At 42.1% G+C, this 17,650-nt stretch overlaps 1 protein-coding gene across 3 annotated transcripts in view; it reads left to right on the forward strand.

Moving 5' to 3' along the window:
* Positions 1-17,245, forward strand: part of LOC110080619 (inter-alpha-trypsin inhibitor heavy chain 4) — a 35,823-nt gene extending 18,578 nt beyond the window's left edge. The window contains exons 13-22 of one of the 3 annotated variants that reach the window (XM_020796662.3): positions 385-530; positions 2,153-2,191; positions 2,287-2,361; positions 6,183-6,269; positions 7,761-7,802; positions 9,904-10,020; positions 10,307-10,478; positions 12,575-12,729; positions 13,421-13,508; positions 16,532-17,245. In XM_020796662.3, coding sequence (XP_020652321.3) covers positions 385-530; positions 2,153-2,191; positions 2,287-2,361; positions 6,183-6,269; positions 7,761-7,802; positions 9,904-10,020; positions 10,307-10,478; positions 12,575-12,729; positions 13,421-13,508; positions 16,532-16,607 — 997 coding nt within the window. In that variant the 3' untranslated portion in view covers positions 16,608-17,245. The remainder of the gene's footprint in view (positions 1-384; positions 531-2,152; positions 2,192-2,286; positions 2,362-6,182; positions 6,270-7,760; positions 7,803-9,903; positions 10,021-10,306; positions 10,479-12,574; positions 12,730-13,420; positions 13,509-16,531) is intronic. The other 2 variants (XM_020796663.3, XM_020796664.3) reach the window with 2 other exon arrangements.
* Positions 17,246-17,650: the final 405 nt, after the last annotated feature.

The following is a 17,650-nucleotide window of genomic DNA, read 5'->3' on the forward strand; positions in this document are numbered from 1 at the left end:
CATGCAGCCACCCTATTTGCTCTGCTCAGCTCTTGCTCCAAGAAGCCTGAGCAAAAGAAGAGCCTGGGCGACATTACAATCAGGCCTACGATCTAGCTGGGTGACACCCCCCAGATCTTACCCCCTTGGCTCCCTACTTTATATTGGAGCTGCTGGAACCTCCCAGTGAGCTCCATTGTCCCCAAGGCAGCAGAAACAGCCCAGTATGTTACCCAACAGACCATGGGCCTGTAGGAGGAGAAACAGGCAAGCAGTGAAATCAATGAAAATAAAGAAATATTCCAGTACAAAATCTGGAGCAGCTAAATATGCCACGCTCTGCATTTAATGCCTCTGAATAGTGCATAGAGTCAAGCCGTGTTGGTTTTTGTTACTTCATTCTAGAGTTTCAGCTAAGGAGCAAGAGCAGAAAAGCCTGGAAGCTCAAGCTTTGAACCTCTCCTTGAAGTTCAGCTTTGTTACACCCCTCACCTCGATGGTGGTCACCAAACCTGATGCCCAGGAAGTGGCAAACAAGCCTACGGAAGCAGGTACATTGGCGCGAAAGGTGCTTTTCCCTTTCCATAACCCAGTTTTCAGTAGCATGTGGCAGCGATATCGTCCTTGCTGCATCACCCCTTCTCTCTTGAATGTTGTTCAAGGTGAAGGCTGCAGTTCTAACTGGCCAAGATGTCTGTATTGGGGTTTGCACTTCTTTGTCCTTGTCATCATGGGTTCATCCACTTTTCTTTGGTAATATGTTTTTCCTACCATCCAGCTGTTGTTTATTAATGACCATAGTTAAGGGAGCCGAGTGTGTTTGTACTTTTTGTTGATTGGTCCATTCAACCTGGACACATGTGTAGCAATCCATGCATCTGATAAATTGTACTACAATCCACAAACTAATGAAACGTATTAGTCTCCAACGTCCAATAAGACTTTCTGCTATTTTTGCTGTGATGCAGCAACACAGTTACATTGCTGAAAACTTTGAAAGGTGTTCCTTGGCATTGGAAGAATATATGTATACATCAAAAAGCATGTCAGTGGAATACATTAAATGAGTAAGATCATCTTTCTATACTTCTAGCTCCTGTCAATATCATCTTTTACCTTTCTACATGCTCTCTCTTTGCATCATGTCAATATTATGTATATCTATACAATTATGCATAGGTTTGTTCTCTTTGCAGTCCAGGGGACTCTCAAGAGTCTCCTCAAAAGCATCAATTCTTCGGCGGTCAGCCTTCTTTATGGTCCAGCTCTCACTTCCATACATCACTAATTGTCTGCTATACATAGACTCAATAAAACCTGTTAATGGTGAAATTGTCACTAGATTCTTTCTTGATTTTTCCCCCCTGAATGGCACAATCAGTTATATGGTGTAGTGTGCCTGTGTTGCACCGCAGAATTGCTTGAATGAGCCAGTGTGATGCAGTGGCTGCAGTGGGAAAACAATAGTGTGTGCCCTGATTTTATATGACCCTCGGACCAGCTTCAAAAGATGCAATTAGGTCTGCATGTGTTCAGGTCAGAATCAGACTTCTGTCAAAAAAAAATGTCCCTCCTCTCACCGCCCATCAGAGAAAGAGCAAGGGAAACAGGGTATCAAGAAGGCAGTGAGAATAAAAAGGGGTGTGAGAAAGAGGGGAAAGTCCTGCCCACTTTTGCATCCCATCCTGCCCAGTGATATGGAAAAGAAGCACCACAGGAAGAACCACAACAGAGGTTCTGCTCACCTGAAGTCTGAGGATTTGACTCAGCCCAGGGAGATCCGGGGTCAAAGCCTTGTTCTTGAGTCTGTCATTATCTTACCATCAGTATTGCCCCAGAGGGATTTGTGAGGGGTGGGGATGGTCAAGTCCATTGTCCTGAACTCTCGAGAAAGGAACAGATTAAAATGTAATAAATAATAAGCTGGTTCCATTGGAAAGAGTCAAATTACTGACTGTTACAGATGCCCAAATTATGAACTTGTATAATTCTTATGGAAGATGTACACGAGAAAGATGTCCCAGACGTTAACCTAGATTAATTCACTTCACTTCCTCTAGCAGGAAAGGCCTTGGGGAACAACCAAAGAATGCAAACATGAGGCAAGAAACGATCAATAGGACATGCACGTGAACAACACTGACACTTGTTCTTTCACTCTCTCTTTGTCCAGATAATGAGAGTTTCGAAGATGATATACCTCAAAGTAGCGGTATGTATATCTAAGCTACTAATCTCATGCCAGCAACTTATTTCTCATAATTTGTACTGCCAGAAAAAGGCTCTAACTGTGTGAATTTATGACAGCAATGATGTATCAGCTTCAGTCATCACGAAGTCGTTCTTCCAAGAGACCCGCAAGCCGTCCCCACGGACAACCAGGTATTCTTGTCAGTCACTTTTCTCAAACAAAAAAGGTTACAGGACAAATGTACACTGAAGTGTACACTTATTTGGGAAAGTTTAGTACAGACCACTTCCAATTTTCAGTGGGAAAAGTGGGAGACACAGGTGGGACTGCCCACTGAAGATGACTTAATGGCAGGCAGTGTTATCTGAAGCCCTATGGCAAATTCCATGAATGAGCTCAACGGTTACAAATTAAAAGCTTTGTCCAAAAGGCTCCTTAACAATACAGAACCCTGAAACGAGAGCAAAGGTGGTGTGTACAGTGTTTCAACCGAAGAATTCTTCACAATGATAGGCTGTAATGATAGATTATGTCATTATCTTATAAATTAATTTTTTTTTCCTGCAGAGGAAGGGGAAGCAGAAGGTGAGCTGTGGCTGGGAGGATATTTTATTTGGTGTGGTATTTTTTTCTAGGCTTGTGGATTTCTGGGCTTGCAAGGGTGTATTTGCTCTGACCTTTGTTCTCCCTGACCGCATGGTCTGAGGGGATGGAGTTTTAGCTTTAAATAAGTGCTATCAGAAGCTAATCAGAATTCTCTGATTTTATTTTTTAGACTCTAACTTGGTAAATAGGAGAGACAAATGGGAGTGCACACACCTGGGAGAGCAAGGAAGTTTTAGGGGGAGAATCAGACTTCCTCTCTTTTTAATTCACTGACCAATCAGTCAAGATGGCGAGTGCAGGATCTTTTGCAGTCACTTTTAACACCTGTGGCATGTTTGTTTTCTTGCCAAATGTGGTGCCTGGTGGTCCTCTTGGAAGACAAGGTCCAGTAGCTGGAGGCCTGTATTTCTAATCTTCTAGGAGAAGGAAAACTAAGATTTCAAAACTCCACTGTCTTGTGGCTATATCCATCGATGGAAAAGGCTTCAAGAGTAAACCTTGAGGCAAAATCCGGAGCCCCAGAGGCAGTTTGTGACACTCTGGCAACTCCTGCAATGTCGCTGGAACCAGTTGTATTGGCTCTTGCCTTTCCATTGGACTATTTCAGTGACGTGGAGAGGGGGGATTTGCTGCTTGAGTAACAGCCTGTCCTCCATATTATTTTATCCAGGCTTCGTGCTCTGGAGAGGACACTCCAGCTTCGCATACAGCATCAAAATACCACTGGAACTAGCAGTTACTGGTTATAAGTCTTTCCTCGACTGACATAGAACGTTACACCAGGGGTTACTTCTGATGGTGGGGGAGGGTACTGCACCTCACTAGGTAGTTACCACTTGCCTTCAGCTGGGAAGCCCCCAGCCAGCCAATAAGGTGCTGCCTCGCCACGGTCTGTTAACTTCATGGGGTGTGTGGGGTTTAGGGTGAAAGCCGACAAGCAGATTGATATACCTGCACCATGGAACAATCATAAGAAGACTTCTGCCCTAAAGTTGGGCACTTGAAATGTTTGGATAATGATCACTGGCTTTTCTGATGACCTGCAGGAAATAGACAATGCACACAAGACAGCTGTCATCAACATGGAACTGAGTAGGCTGCAGTTGGACATTGTTACCCTGCAAGAGACAAGATTGTCAGATATGGGATCTATCAAAGAAAAAAAATTATCATTCTTCTGGCAGGGAAAACCATTGAATGAGACCAAGGAATATGGTGTTGGCTTTGTGGTTAGAAATACTGCTGTGATCCATTGTTCCACCTACTGTCGGGAATGAAAAAAAATCCTGTCTCTGCAGCTCCACTCATCAGTGGGACCGGTCACCCTCATTGGTGTATATGCACCAACACTGTTGTCTACAACAGAACTCAAGACAAATTCTACGATGATCTGGCAGCTGCTATTTTAAAAACCCTGAGAGAGAGCTGCTGTTCATTCTTGGAGATTTTAACGCTACAGTTGGTGCTCATCACAATTCTTGGCCCACTTGTCTAGGCTGTTTTTGGCATTGGGAAGATGAACGAAAATGGCCAACGCTTCCTGCAGTGTTGCTGTTACTATGGTCTTTGTGTCACAACACATTCTTTAATAGGAAGCTTCAACACAGAGTTTCCTGGAGACATCCAAGATCAAAGCATTGACATCAGCTTGATTTGATCCCCACTAGACTCTCTAGCCTTCCTAGTATTACAATCACACAGTTATCAGGGTGCTGATTATGATACTGATCCCTGGTGTGTAGTAGAGTAAAACTGCGAACAAAGAGATTGTATCAAATGAAAAAGGAAGGAAGACCCCATATTGACATCAGCAAGGTAAAGGTAAAAGTTTCCCTTGACATTTTCAGTCCAGTCGTGTCTGACTTTAAGGGGCGGCGCTCATCCCACTTTTCAAGCCATAGAGCCAGAGCCTGTCCGAAGACAGTTTTCCGTTGTCACGTGGCCAGCGTGACTAGGGAATGACGTTTTACCTTCCCACTGAGATAGTACCTATTTATCTACTCGCATTTACATGCTTTTGAACTGCTAGGTTGCGGAGGAGGTGGGACAAAGTGATGGGAGCTCACTCCGTCATGACCTTGCAGCACAGGCTTCTGTGGTTTAGCCCACAGCACCACCACATCCAGCAAGACTCACAATCAAAGAAAAGTGGAGGAATTTGCCCAAGCGCTTGAGGAAACCCTTCCAGGCCTGGCTGATGCAAATGCACCTGAACAATGGGAACATTCCAAGAATGCTGTCTATAGCACCTCCTTGTCCACATTTGGCAAGAAGACCAAAAAGATGGCAGACTGATTTGAAACCCATTCAGAGGAGTTGGTGCCAGCCATCGAGGAAAAGAGGAGAGCTCTAGCAGCATACAAAGCCGTTGAGCTGTGCATACGTTGAGGGTCCACTGTATTGCTCTACCAGTTAGGAAGAATGTGGCTTCCTATAATTTGAGCTCATTGTAATGTGTCCTGTTCCCTGAAATGGTCAAGAATAGATCCTTCCCCTCATCCGTATGACAGCCTTTCAAGTACTTTGAAAGTGTTATCATATCTTCCCTTACTACATGCTTAATGTTTTCAGTCTTTCCTCATAGGGCTTGATTTCTAACCCCCTGATCAGCCTTTTTGCCCTTCTCTGAACTCTATCCATTTCAAGCTTTTATGACAGCAACTTGAGTTGGACTGGCTCTCTGTCAACTCACGTTAACCAGATCATCTTGCCTGCATGTGCATTAGCAGTCCAGTCCAGTCTAGTGCCTCCCCGCAGACCCCAACCATGCTAAGACTGCATTTCCAGCCAAGGGACCTCTCTCACATGATATTAGGGGCATGGAATACAGTCTAGCTGGGTTTTATTTTGTTAACCCCTTTCTACTAACTTTCCAATTTCTGATCCAGATTTGGAAAAGTTGCTCATTTGGCTTATCGTTCCCAGATCCCCATAGGCCTGCTTTTCTTTTGCTCCTGTTGTTTGGCCAGTGACCTCGCTGTCCGCATACATGACGACTCTCATGGAAGGCCGACCCTATGTATTCTGCTGCCTGAAGTGGAGCCCAAAGAGTCAATCCTCTCCCCCTTCGAAAAGCCTTGCAGCACTACTCAGAACATCAGCTCCTGCCTCATTTCCCTCCTTCTGGGGGGACGTGGAGCACACTACCTCACTTTGAGGCCTGGCAGGGCCAACCCTATGCTAAAGAGAAGGGAACCTGTCCTTTTGCCCTGGTCCCATCATTCCTCCGGGCCACCTTAGGCTGTGAGGTTAATTCTCTTACTGGCTCTTTTGCTACTATAATGAGGTTCTGGAGGTGGGGAAATGTAATTCAACATAAGAAAACCTGCTTCATCAATGTGTTCCTAAACACTGTTGTTTATGAAATGCCAGAAACAACTGGATAACAGTGGGCATTTTTTTACAGGCTTATCAGGTCCTCCTCCTGAGAACCCAAGTCATCATATGGCTAGTCCTTATGACTATAGTTATGGAGGAAAACACTTCGTGCCAGGTACCTGCAAATTCCTGAGAAGCTTGAGATGCTGGGAAATGTAGTCCAAATAAAGAAGATGAAGGAGTCTGAGATCTTACTAGTATAGCCTATCTATTTTCACAAGGTGCCCTTGATTCTGCCAATTCCTCCTCCCCCGCTACAATCCCCACAAAAATATTCTGATCTCTAGAAGAGGCTTTTCAGAGGATATAAGGAAGTGGTTCCCAAACGTGGGTAATCCAGACTGCAACTCCCAGAAACCCCAGGCAACACAGCTGGTGGTGTGGGCTCTTGAGAACTGCAGTTCAAGAACAGCTGGGTTACCCAAGGTTTTAACAATCCTTTAACAAATGGGAGCAGAAGATCATTTCCACATGAGGCAAATTCTTCTAAAGCAAAAGCACACAAATTGTATGTAGAATATCCAACAGTTCAGGAAAGACATAACTGTGAAACTCTTCTCCTGAAGTAGAGCCTGTTGCAAAGTTTTGAATTTCTGTGTATTCGCGAAGGCTTTCACGGCCGGGATCTAATAGTTGTTGTGGGTTTTTCGGGCTCTTTGGCTGTGTTCTGAAGGTTGTTCTTCCTGACGTTTCACCAGTCTCTGTGGCCAGCATCTTCAGAGGACTGGAGTCGGAACTCTGTCCATGCTCTGTGTAGTTCCCACTCCAGTCCTCTGAAGATGCTGGCCACAAAGACTGGCGAAACGTCAGGAAGAACAACCTTCAGAACACAGCCAAAGAGCCCAAAAACCCACAACAACTACTGTATTTTGAATTTCTGGTAAAATGCTTTGTGCTCTGTTCTACATTGTAGAAATACAGTTTCACAAGGAGAGTAGTTTCAAATTTTCCAGAGTGCACATCTTTCTCATTAACTGGCACTTAAAGTCTCAGTAACTTAATCTGAAGTGTTTGTAGGAGAAAGAATAAGAAACATTCTTCACTTACAGTGAATGCATCAACAGCAAATAATAAACACTACTTCCAAGAGACTAAAGAGAGGGAAAAGGAAGCACTCAGCAGAGAGGCAGAGCTCTCTTTGAATTCAGACGTGGGAAGGAATAGTTGTTTAGCGCTCGACGGACTGACAGCCACCCCAGTCCAGAAAAATCCCTCCCGGTCAAACTAAAGGCCGCATGCAAGCTTGTAGAAACTCCGACAGAGCCCACATCTGTCCCCACCCCACAACAATGGCCAACACTTCCTTTGCCATTTAGGGTATTAATTTCTGTCTTCCTTTCCCTTTCTGGTGACACCTGGAGAGGTTGCTTCACCTCAATGGATGGCAATGCCCACCCTGTTCTGATTGGGAGAGAAATTATCCTTTTTCTGTGTTCCCATTTCTCTTTCTGGCCAGCTTTGACTGTGATGTTACTTCTGTTATCACTGTTTCCCGTCATTTTAATGAGATTTTCTGTGAAGGTGGAGTTCAAAACATATAATCCACTGAGCAGCATATTCCTTTAAAAGTCATAATAACTGAACAACAATGGTTATTTTTTTATAGGCATGAGGTTGTCATCTCCTCTCCGCAAGAATGCCAATTCAGGTGAGCCATCCTGAAAAAATTTATCTTCCAGTTACAAATTTTCAAGAAGCCTCCCTTGACTATCTCTGAAATCTTGATGCTTAAATTGCACTAGAGTAGAACCATTGAATTAATGGGCCTTTGGTGAATCAGCTCTTTCCATTGATTCAAATGGGTCGACTCTCGTTGAGGCATATTTTAGTGTAGGAAGTCACAACTATAGTAAGTCCATTTGAATCAGTAGAACTTCTGGAGCTGCTTGACTCACCTAATTCCCACTAATGTACTGGGCCACTGATTCAGTGGACTTGAAAGAGGGATTCTTTGGGGGAAAGGACTACAGCCCCCAGAATGCCCAGCCAGCGTGCTTGATGTGTATCAGTTTGCAGAGTTAATGCTTGCTGTCTTCTCTGTAGAGAAAAAGCGGCAGTTCCAAACCCACCCTTCCCATCTAAAGAACAAGCTGCAAACAGAGGAGAAGTGAAGACACACTCACCGCCCTTGCTCAAAGCAGCCATTTCCCACTTGCAGTTGAGACACCAGGGCAGGGCCTGTCCATACTGTGAAATCTGGTGTGATCTGGCCCATGCTTAAAAGGTCCTTACTGTTAGTGCAATCTATTTTAATTCTTTCTTAAGCGATCCTTCCATAAACACTAGAGATTGTGCTGTGGGTCTTCTTCCCCATCCTGCCTCCCGGCACTGCCACACTCTTCTCCTTTAGCCATGCACACCTCACTCGGCCCCCGGTGACCCTCAAAGCTCGTGGGAAGCTGGCTGTGATGCCTGAGAGGCTTACCCTACTCTCTGCGGCTCCTCTTCAATTCCCAGCGGGTTGGGTAGTTGCTCTCCACTCCACAAACTATGGATTAACTATGCAGGAGGAGAACCATGGGGGCCATCTACAATTTACTCTTTCATGGAAGGAAAGGGACATATTCTGAACAAAAAGGGTTGAAGAAGTGACTAACAGTGTCCTTGATAGTGAAAATAAGCCTGGGATTGCTCATAGGTAGGCTGTGTAACTACAGACAAACTGTACTACAAGAACAGCAGTACTCCTTCTCAGAGCACTTTCGAAGGACTAAGTATAATATCACGCTAATGCCCAGCTTCGAAAGTGACAGAGCCTTCTTGCCTTCCCCATCCCTCTCCTCCCACTTGCAGCCTCCATCAACCTCCCCCCTCAAAAAAAATACAGCTATGGGGTGTTTCTCAGTTTTTCCAGAGCAGATTCTGAGTTTGTGAAGGGGGGTGGTGGTTCAGGTAAGGGATGGTTCTGCCCAGCTCCAGCTGATGGAAGCTTGAGAACCTCACTAGATTCTGCCTAAAATCTCCAATCATGAACAAAGTGGTAATGTTTGGTAACTACCCAGCCTGCCTGTGGATAAAATATGAGGAATCTTTGGACCTCCAGATGTTTTGGACTGTAAGTCTGATCAGGACCACCAGGCATGGCCAAGCAGAAGGGTCAGTGGGAACTGGTGGGCCAGCCATTCCTCATTCGTACTGTGGCTGTCTAGTCTCAGTCATTTTCCGCCCTCAGCTGAGGTGCGTGCAATGGGGAAGAGAAAGAGGGAAAGAAGTGGGAATGCTCACAACATAGTAGCTGATCTTTGTGCACTGCTATCCTTCAGAGAAAATCTTAGCTATGACATTTGGCTGATTTCCCACTGAAATGTCTTTCCTGGAAGTACCCCTCAGAAGCTTGTGCTGTAACAAATCTGTTAGTCTTTTAGGTGCCACGAGGCTTTTTGGTGTAACTCTTTTGTGGTGGGCACACGTTTTATTATTAGGAGGCAACTCACATATTGTTAGGACCGGTGGTTTAGTCTTGCTTCTTAGCATAATATAGAAAGGCGTGTAGTCTATGAATTGCTGTTGTCTGCATTATTTTCAAACCTATTGCAAACAGAACAATATTTATTTGTTTGTTTGTTTGCCCATCTGGTGGCAAATATCAGTTTGCTGGATATGAATTAACATTTAGCTGAATGTTCTGCATACTGTATGTGGATTGTGACAACTATATGCTGTATGCTGCTGGTGGTGGACTCTTGTGCTCTGAAGAAAGAGGAAGGAATGTGCAGATACATAGAAGGATTGCATTCTTTTCTTTCCAGTGAGAATTTCACATCCACATTTTATCGTGCAACTGCCTAGAGGAAATGATGCCATTTGTTTAGAGGTCAACGGACAGTCACAGACACCTCTAAACCTGCTCTCTGATCCTGTTAAAGGTACTGTATTCCTAATCATTTTAAGGGTCGGAGTCAATGGTTTTATTTTCCTTCATGTCAATCTTGTACATGTTAAAGGGTCCTCCTCCCTCCCCGTCCCCTTGTTGAGATATACACAGAGGCTAAAGAGCCCCCAGTGCGTCTGGCTTGAGGGGCCACAATATTTGACTCTAGACGCTGTGTATTTCTTCTAGCTGCAACATTGCTTTACATGTAAGTCTTAATCAGGTCCATTGGCAACCCAATATGTTTCTCCTTTGATTTCAACACTTTTATTTCTTTTTAGGGATCCAAGTGACCGGCAAGCTGGAGACAAGAAAACACTTTGAGCAGTTTGAAATAGTCTATCAGAAGCCAGATGTGCGGATTGATGTCTCTACTCAAGAAATTGTCCTGCACCTGAATGGAAATACGGCTCTGCTCTCATGGAAATCAAACGCAACATTCCCAATGACAGGGTAAAAATTCATTCTTGTAATTGCACTGACACTGAATCAAAGCTAATTCACAACTCTATATCTGTATCTAGTCTAGCTCTTCCAGATCCAGATAATCCTTCAAGACAAAAAATATGTTTCTTACTCTACCAAATTAGAGAGAGTATGTGAGATTGTTTATTAATTGTTCATGTTGTTATGTGCCATCAACTTAACTTAATGGCAACTGTATGAATTAATGGCCTCGAAAGTATTCTGTACTCAACTCCTGTAAGTGTTCTTCAGCTCTTGTTGGCCGATCTGTCTCGTATTTGGCCATAATTACAACGGCCAAATACAAGACAGATCGCATACCTGCCTTCTTTCTGCACAAGATTTTAGGCGTCCCAAATATGATTAGACTTGCAACATTATTAAGCAAACTTGAGCTTTATTTTCCAACTACCCTTGCCTGGTTATCCACTATTAAATTTTGGCTTTGTTTACACTTTCAGAAATCTTCTCAATCACTTTTGACTGATTTATTAAGTGATACCTTTATCTCCACATGGTATTCTTTTATTAACTCTAAAATCACTTCTATAGGTATTAACCTAAACTCCCTAATTGTGGAGAAACTCACCTTTACCATATTACCCACCAAAGAATTTGGGATATTGAACTTCAGACTCTGGCAGCTGATTTGAACTTAATTTGCTCTCCTCCTTTTTATGGTTTGCCCCCTCTGTCTGTAACTGTTGCCTGTTATTTCATCAATCTCATTAACCCACTGGGTGGCCAGATTTAATATATTTTCCTCAGCTGTTCTTTCTGGCAGATATAATATCCTCTTTAAGAACCACCGGTGTAAGCACTGTTTAGCAGAACTGGACTCAATTTCACATATTCTTTTTCACTACCCTACATTTAGCTAGCTCTGTCAATTACTGCTTAGCTCTGTTATTTCAAATTTCTCTGGCTCCCCTGAGCACTTAATCTGGATGATGTAACAGATAAACAACTTGATTTGACTGAGCATGTAGCTGAATATCTTGCTACTGCAATAAACTGGGCTGACTGCTTCAAGGAGCATTGACGTAACTTGACCATATTTATCTTATTGTAGTGGAAAGTATAACCTTGACTGTGCGGTTACTGGTTTTAATGCCAATAAAGGTATTGATTGATTGATTGATTGATTGATTGATTGATTGATTGATTGATTGATTGATTGATTGATTGATTGATTGATTGATTGATTGATGCTCTTGTTAACCTTAAAGCTATGATTCTTTGTGGGATCCGTCCATCTCATACTTGGCTGTCTTTTTCCAGTTGTCTGTAAAAATTAATCCCATGGGCAGGGTTCGCCTCTCCTGCATCTCATGCCAGCATGATAACTTGATCACAGACTACAAACAGTATATGGGGGGGGGGGGTGGAATCTCTGCGGAGTCAATATGGTTCCCTAAAGAACATACTACCAGTCCCTTCAAACGAGGACTATGCTTCAGAATCAAACAGATCCTGAATCTTAAACTGCGCCAGCCTGATCTGAAGCAATTGAATAGATGTCCAAAATGAGGCAATCTCCTGAAAATCTAGATCGGAACTCCTGTACAGTATTTATACCGATTGGGACTGAGATACATTCAGAGGCTCAGACAGCATGTCACCAAAAACCGATCAATGCATTTCTCTGCAAGATCTTCAGACGCTGTTGGTGGTGACTGAAAGAGGAGAGGATTCATCTTCTGACCACGAGCTTCTAATCACAATGAATGGTTTTGCAAGGGCAAAAGCATCTCTGGCATTACTAGTGGGGTTTATAAAAGCTGCACATTCAAGCACACTCATAACATTCTTCATTCCCCATCCTTTTTATTATTCTGAATGCCTCTTCTAAGACCATATCTCCTGTGACGTGTGCATCGTGCAAAGAAATGTACAGATTCCAGTGAGAGATTCCTTTACTCATTGGCTAATCTCTGTGATTATTTGATTAAAACGTCTTCCATTGTGTAGCAGCCCTAATCTATAGCTTGCCTGCATTTGGTCTGTGGATGTTTTATGCTTTTTGTACACATCTTAGGCATGTTCAATACTATATAAAAGTATTCTGACTTTTCCTTGCATAGGCTAAATATTGCAGTTGAAGAAGAAAAGAGTCTTTCGTTAATGGGAGCAGACAACATCTCCATAAAAATATCCTATGTAAGGCTTCCGGAACGTTTTCTTGGATTATACATCACTGATGGTGCAAATTTTTCTGAGCAAGTCACTGGACTCCTTGGTATGTGTCATCAGTTAGAAAAATGATACAGATGTTTGCATGTTTGTTTCCACGCAGTTACATGTTACCCTGACGCCAGTAGTTAGCAAATTCTGAATGTTAATACGGATATACACAACAATAATACACAAAAAAGACGCATAAAAAACACATGTCCAGAAAAAAAAACCAAGCCACCAAATCCTCGTTAGAGGAAATAAGAGCTCTAGGAAAACAGAAGCGTCATCCCTGGTTTTTGTCTTGTAGATGTCAGGTGAAGGCAGTTCCTGATGGGGTACAAGAACAGAAGGAGGCTGAGTAATGTCAAGGGGTTTGGTTGGGGGGAAGGAAGAGGAAAGAGAGGGCACATTCACAGACACTGGGAGGAGGGAGGCAAAGAAGAATGCAAGAGTCAGCAGGAGTATAAATGTGGTGTGTGTGTGTGTATGGAGAGAAGAGAGAGACAGTGAGGAGGCAGGAGTGTGTGGGAGTCCCACATCTTGTCCAATACCTTCTTAAAGTCTGCTGGCACCCTGGCATTACACCAAAAGGGCAATGTAAAAATGAACACCAAATCCAAGACCAGAACAAGACCTAACTCTATCTTTCAGTGAGTCGGGCAGGCGGGAAATAATGCATCCTTAGGGTACAGTAACTAAGCTCACATGACTCTGAGAAATGTAATTTGCCTTTTCTCTTTCTTTGCTTCTAGGTCAGTTTTATTCTAACACACATTTTGAAGGAAAACATGGGGATGCAAGCACAATAATTGCCCAAGGGCAAAGGCATATATCTACCAGGTAAAAGAGATCAACTTCACATTTTCTGGTGAATCAGAAAAATCATTCAAATTCCAATTTTACTTCTGAAACATACTGTACCAGACTTTCTAACTTCCCTTGAAACAGATAGCAAACACCTTCTTATATTTTTTATTTTTTTTTATTTTAAAAACAACACAAGATCTCTCTTTCCTGTAGGAATTAAATAAACTTCATAAAATACTAAGCTGATCCTGATGATATACACAATGATATGTTCCATGTTTATAATCCCCTATGACAATACAGCTAACATAATGCAGCTAATATAAGCCTGGTCTGTTGTTCATGGGCATTGATTGCTACAGGACCTCAGTGTGGGAGTTTTTGGTAGCAATTCTATTTGCATCACTTTTTTTTTAATTTTCCGACATGCGTAATCATTTATGTCAGAGTGACAGTGACAACAAAGTCTTCTGTGGGCTTGGCCATGCCAGTACAATGGAAAAATCCCTCTGAAATCAATGCCTCTTTTTGCCTTCTCCAAAAATATTTAAAAATTCTTATGCTTGTCAAATATAGTGCTATGTTAGGTAAGCATGCAGTTTCACAACCTCTTATATTGCTGTAGTGCTATGTAACTTGCCAAAACATTTAAAAAGCGAGGAGAGAAGAGAGCAGTGTTAATGACAGAAGAGGGTGGGGAATCTGGGGTCCTGGCAATAATCATAGCAACTTGGAAGTGTGGTGTGGATTCTTGCCCCCAAAACTTCCATGATAATTAAACATTCCATGTGACTGTCAACAGAGATTTAACTGCCACAGGAAATTTTGAATGAATCCAAGTCAATACAGGACAGCCTCCCTGTCTAATCTCAGCCAATCAATATTCGCCACATTCTCGTATTTTTTGTGTGTTTCTTCCATTCCTCCCTGATTTGGGGGATATGTTTGAATCTGAGGGCAAAACTATAAAATACTAGAAATGTATTACTGTGTTTTGCAGCATATTAAAAAATGGAGGAGGAAATGTTGATATTGTGACCCATCAGGATGGTTAAGTAGAGATGGGCATGAATCACTTTGTGCCGGGTCATCTGAACTCGTTAGTCAGGCACCACAGGTTTGTTTCCTCCACCCTGACAAGGAGGAGGAGACAAGCAGCCAGCTTGTGAGTGGGGAAGCCGGCTGTGGGGGTGGGAAGAGAACTTCAGCTCCTAAGGTGCTGCACTGACAACCTGAGATGACCCATCACAAAGTGATTTGTGCCCATCTAACCCCTTAACCCTTTCCCTCATGCCATAAGCTGGATGAAAGTCAACCCCTTGTCTGCTCTTTACTTGGAGAGAATAGCAGCTCGGGGGAGGCGGGGTCATCAATACTGTCAGAAGGCAGTTTGAAATGAAACTTTCGGCTCCCAGCCAGCAGGGAGGAGGCAACTTCCTCAGCTAGGCCAGACCTTGTCCTATGTAAGGCCTCAAAGACTTCTCAGCTGGACCTTTTCTGTAGTTCAGACACATTTAGGTGTCTGTACATGTGGGTCTGTCAGGTGGAACTCCCAGAATAGAGAATTATGGGATGTGTAGTCCAAGGAAGTCCAAAGAACCCATGCCTAGTAAATATAATAATAATGGTGTGCCGCAAGTTGATTCTGACTTATGACAACTCTTTTCAGGGTTTCTAGGTACAGAGTGCTCAGAAGGGGTTTATCAATCCCTTCTAGGGGCACCCTGGGACTGTGCAGCTTGCCCAAGGCTGCACAGGCTGGCTCTTCTGGGAGGCAGAGGATTATGTAAATCCTCTGATCTTTACTTACATAGAATCCCACATTAAATTTGCTTGTCCTTCTCCTTCCTCATTAAATTTCCATATTTCCATATCAACATAGCCATCACTCTAAACGTTGACATACCAAATGAATTTTCATAGATAACAATCACTTTCCTCTAAGTTCATTCACCCTATATATTTTTAATGAATTTCTTCCAAGAACAAAATATCGGGTCCTCCTTCATTTAACACAGTCTGGATTTTAGCTTTAGATCTTTCACATTCCATGCTGACACCTTTAAATTCTTAGCCATTCTGAGCACAACAGTCTTGATTTGAATTTGAGTTTATGTGTTCATTGTTAGTTATTTTTCTTTTTCTTTCTGTCTTTTTTCATAGTATTGCTTATTATTAAAATTAAATTTAAAAAAGAACGATCCGTATCTCTGCAGCACTCCGTGTTAAAAACAAGTATGCTAAGAGGGATTGTTCCATTTACAGTGGGGTCTTGACTTAAGAACGGCTCGAGTTAAGAACATTTTGACTTAAGAACCACTGTCATAGGAAAATTTTGACTTGACTTACATACTTAGATTTGAGTTAAGAACTGAAAACAAACCACGTGGGAGGCAGGGAAAGTGCAAAATTTGAACTTTCAGTTAACTGTTGGCCAGTGAAAAGCGTGCCTGTCTGCTTCCTCACTCCTCCCAGCATTTAGAGAGTGGATTGGGAGACAGTCTTCGGACTGCCTGGTACTGTACTGCCTGGACTGTATTTTCCCTGCCTTCCCTGAACCTTTCTTGACCTAAGAAAAAAAGAAACAAAATATCCCCCTCTAGTGGTCGAAGGCAGAATAGCAGCTTCCCATTAGTTTCTATGGACGGAAAAGAGCAGATACGGATCAAATGGTTTTCAATGCATTCCTATGGGAAATGCAGATTTGACCTGAGAACTTTTTGACTTGAGAACCGCCTTCCAATACGGATTAAGTTCTCAAGTCAAGACCCCACTGTACTTCACAGAGCAAACATTCTGGGTATCAGCTGGGGGGGTGTTTAGAGGGCTTACCTCTGCTGACATGTTCATTCAATGCCTCTAATTTTGATGAGTGAATGCATGGTTTATTTCTTAAGTTGTTAAAATGTTTTGGTTTGCTGTACTAGAAAACCCCATGAAGTTTTTAATGCTTTGATTTAATGGTGGGATTACTGTATGTAATGAAGAATTTTATTGTTAGAGTTATTTAATGATATTGTTAGAGTTATTTGATTTCTGTTTGTTTTGTTTTTCAGACAAAATAAAAAAGACTACAGGGTAGAATCATCTGCTGATAATCTTTCCTGTTGGTTGGTAAAACTGAAACTTTGAGCAGTTCTCAACAGCAAAAATCCTGCCAATTAAAACACCTTATTGTGTATTAATTGTACCAAATGTCTAATTTTCCTATATTTTAAGTGTTTAATCGTTTCATAATGATTTCACATGTTTACCTATTGATATTTTAGATAAATCAGTTAAATAATTTCTCAAAACTGCCCAGAGTAGACACGTTCTAGATGGGAGGTATATAAATCTAATAGATAAATAAATAAATAAAGCATACAGATATTTAATATGTGATCATAAATAGCGTACTGTATAGACCCTCCAATCCAATCTGAGCAAAGGTGAAGAAAAATACATTATATACCGTATTCTTTTTTGTCCTAAAGTAATACTGAACTTCAGTTACTTACTTAGGTCCTCTGTTCCCATGTTCTGATTGGTTCACTCTGTGGAAAGCCCATAGGATTAGACAATACAGTTTGTGCTTTGGGTTAACTTCTGGTCACACTCCTATTTTTAACATCTCTAATAATGATTAATTTCCAGATTATTGTAACAGTATCTCAAAGCCTCTTGCTCTGAACTTTCAACTTTGTATTAGAAATCAAACTATAAATCCTATGTGCCTGTTTTTAAAACATTCCATAATTAATATGGTTAATAAAAATTATCTTCTCACATTCTCTCCTTGTTGAAATGTATTCTAAAATATCAATAGTCATATATTCTGTCGAGAAACCTGTGAGTTCTGCTTTTTATTCCACACAGATTCCAGTTCACAGTCTTATTCCTATTCTGTCTATCCTTTAGTTTCTAAAGCACAAAATATAAAACATTCCTTAACTTTTGGTTAAGAATGGCATGTCGCATTTTTACAAATATATCACACAACTTAAGAGTGAAAAAGGCTACACTACATACATGATGTGATTGTACAGTGAACATCTTAAATGTTAAAATTGCAGAGCTGGAAGGGACCCTACAGATCATCAAGTCCAGCCGCTGTCAAAGAGACTCAGTGTAAGCATCCTTCAGTCTCAAGAGACTATGGTAACATGCTGTGAACAGAGGTCTTGGAACAGCGT

Source organism: Pogona vitticeps, chromosome 2 (genome assembly GCF_051106095.1).
Source record: "Pogona vitticeps strain Pit_001003342236 chromosome 2, PviZW2.1, whole genome shotgun sequence".
Lineage (NCBI taxonomy): Eukaryota > Metazoa > Chordata > Lepidosauria > Squamata > Agamidae > Pogona > Pogona vitticeps.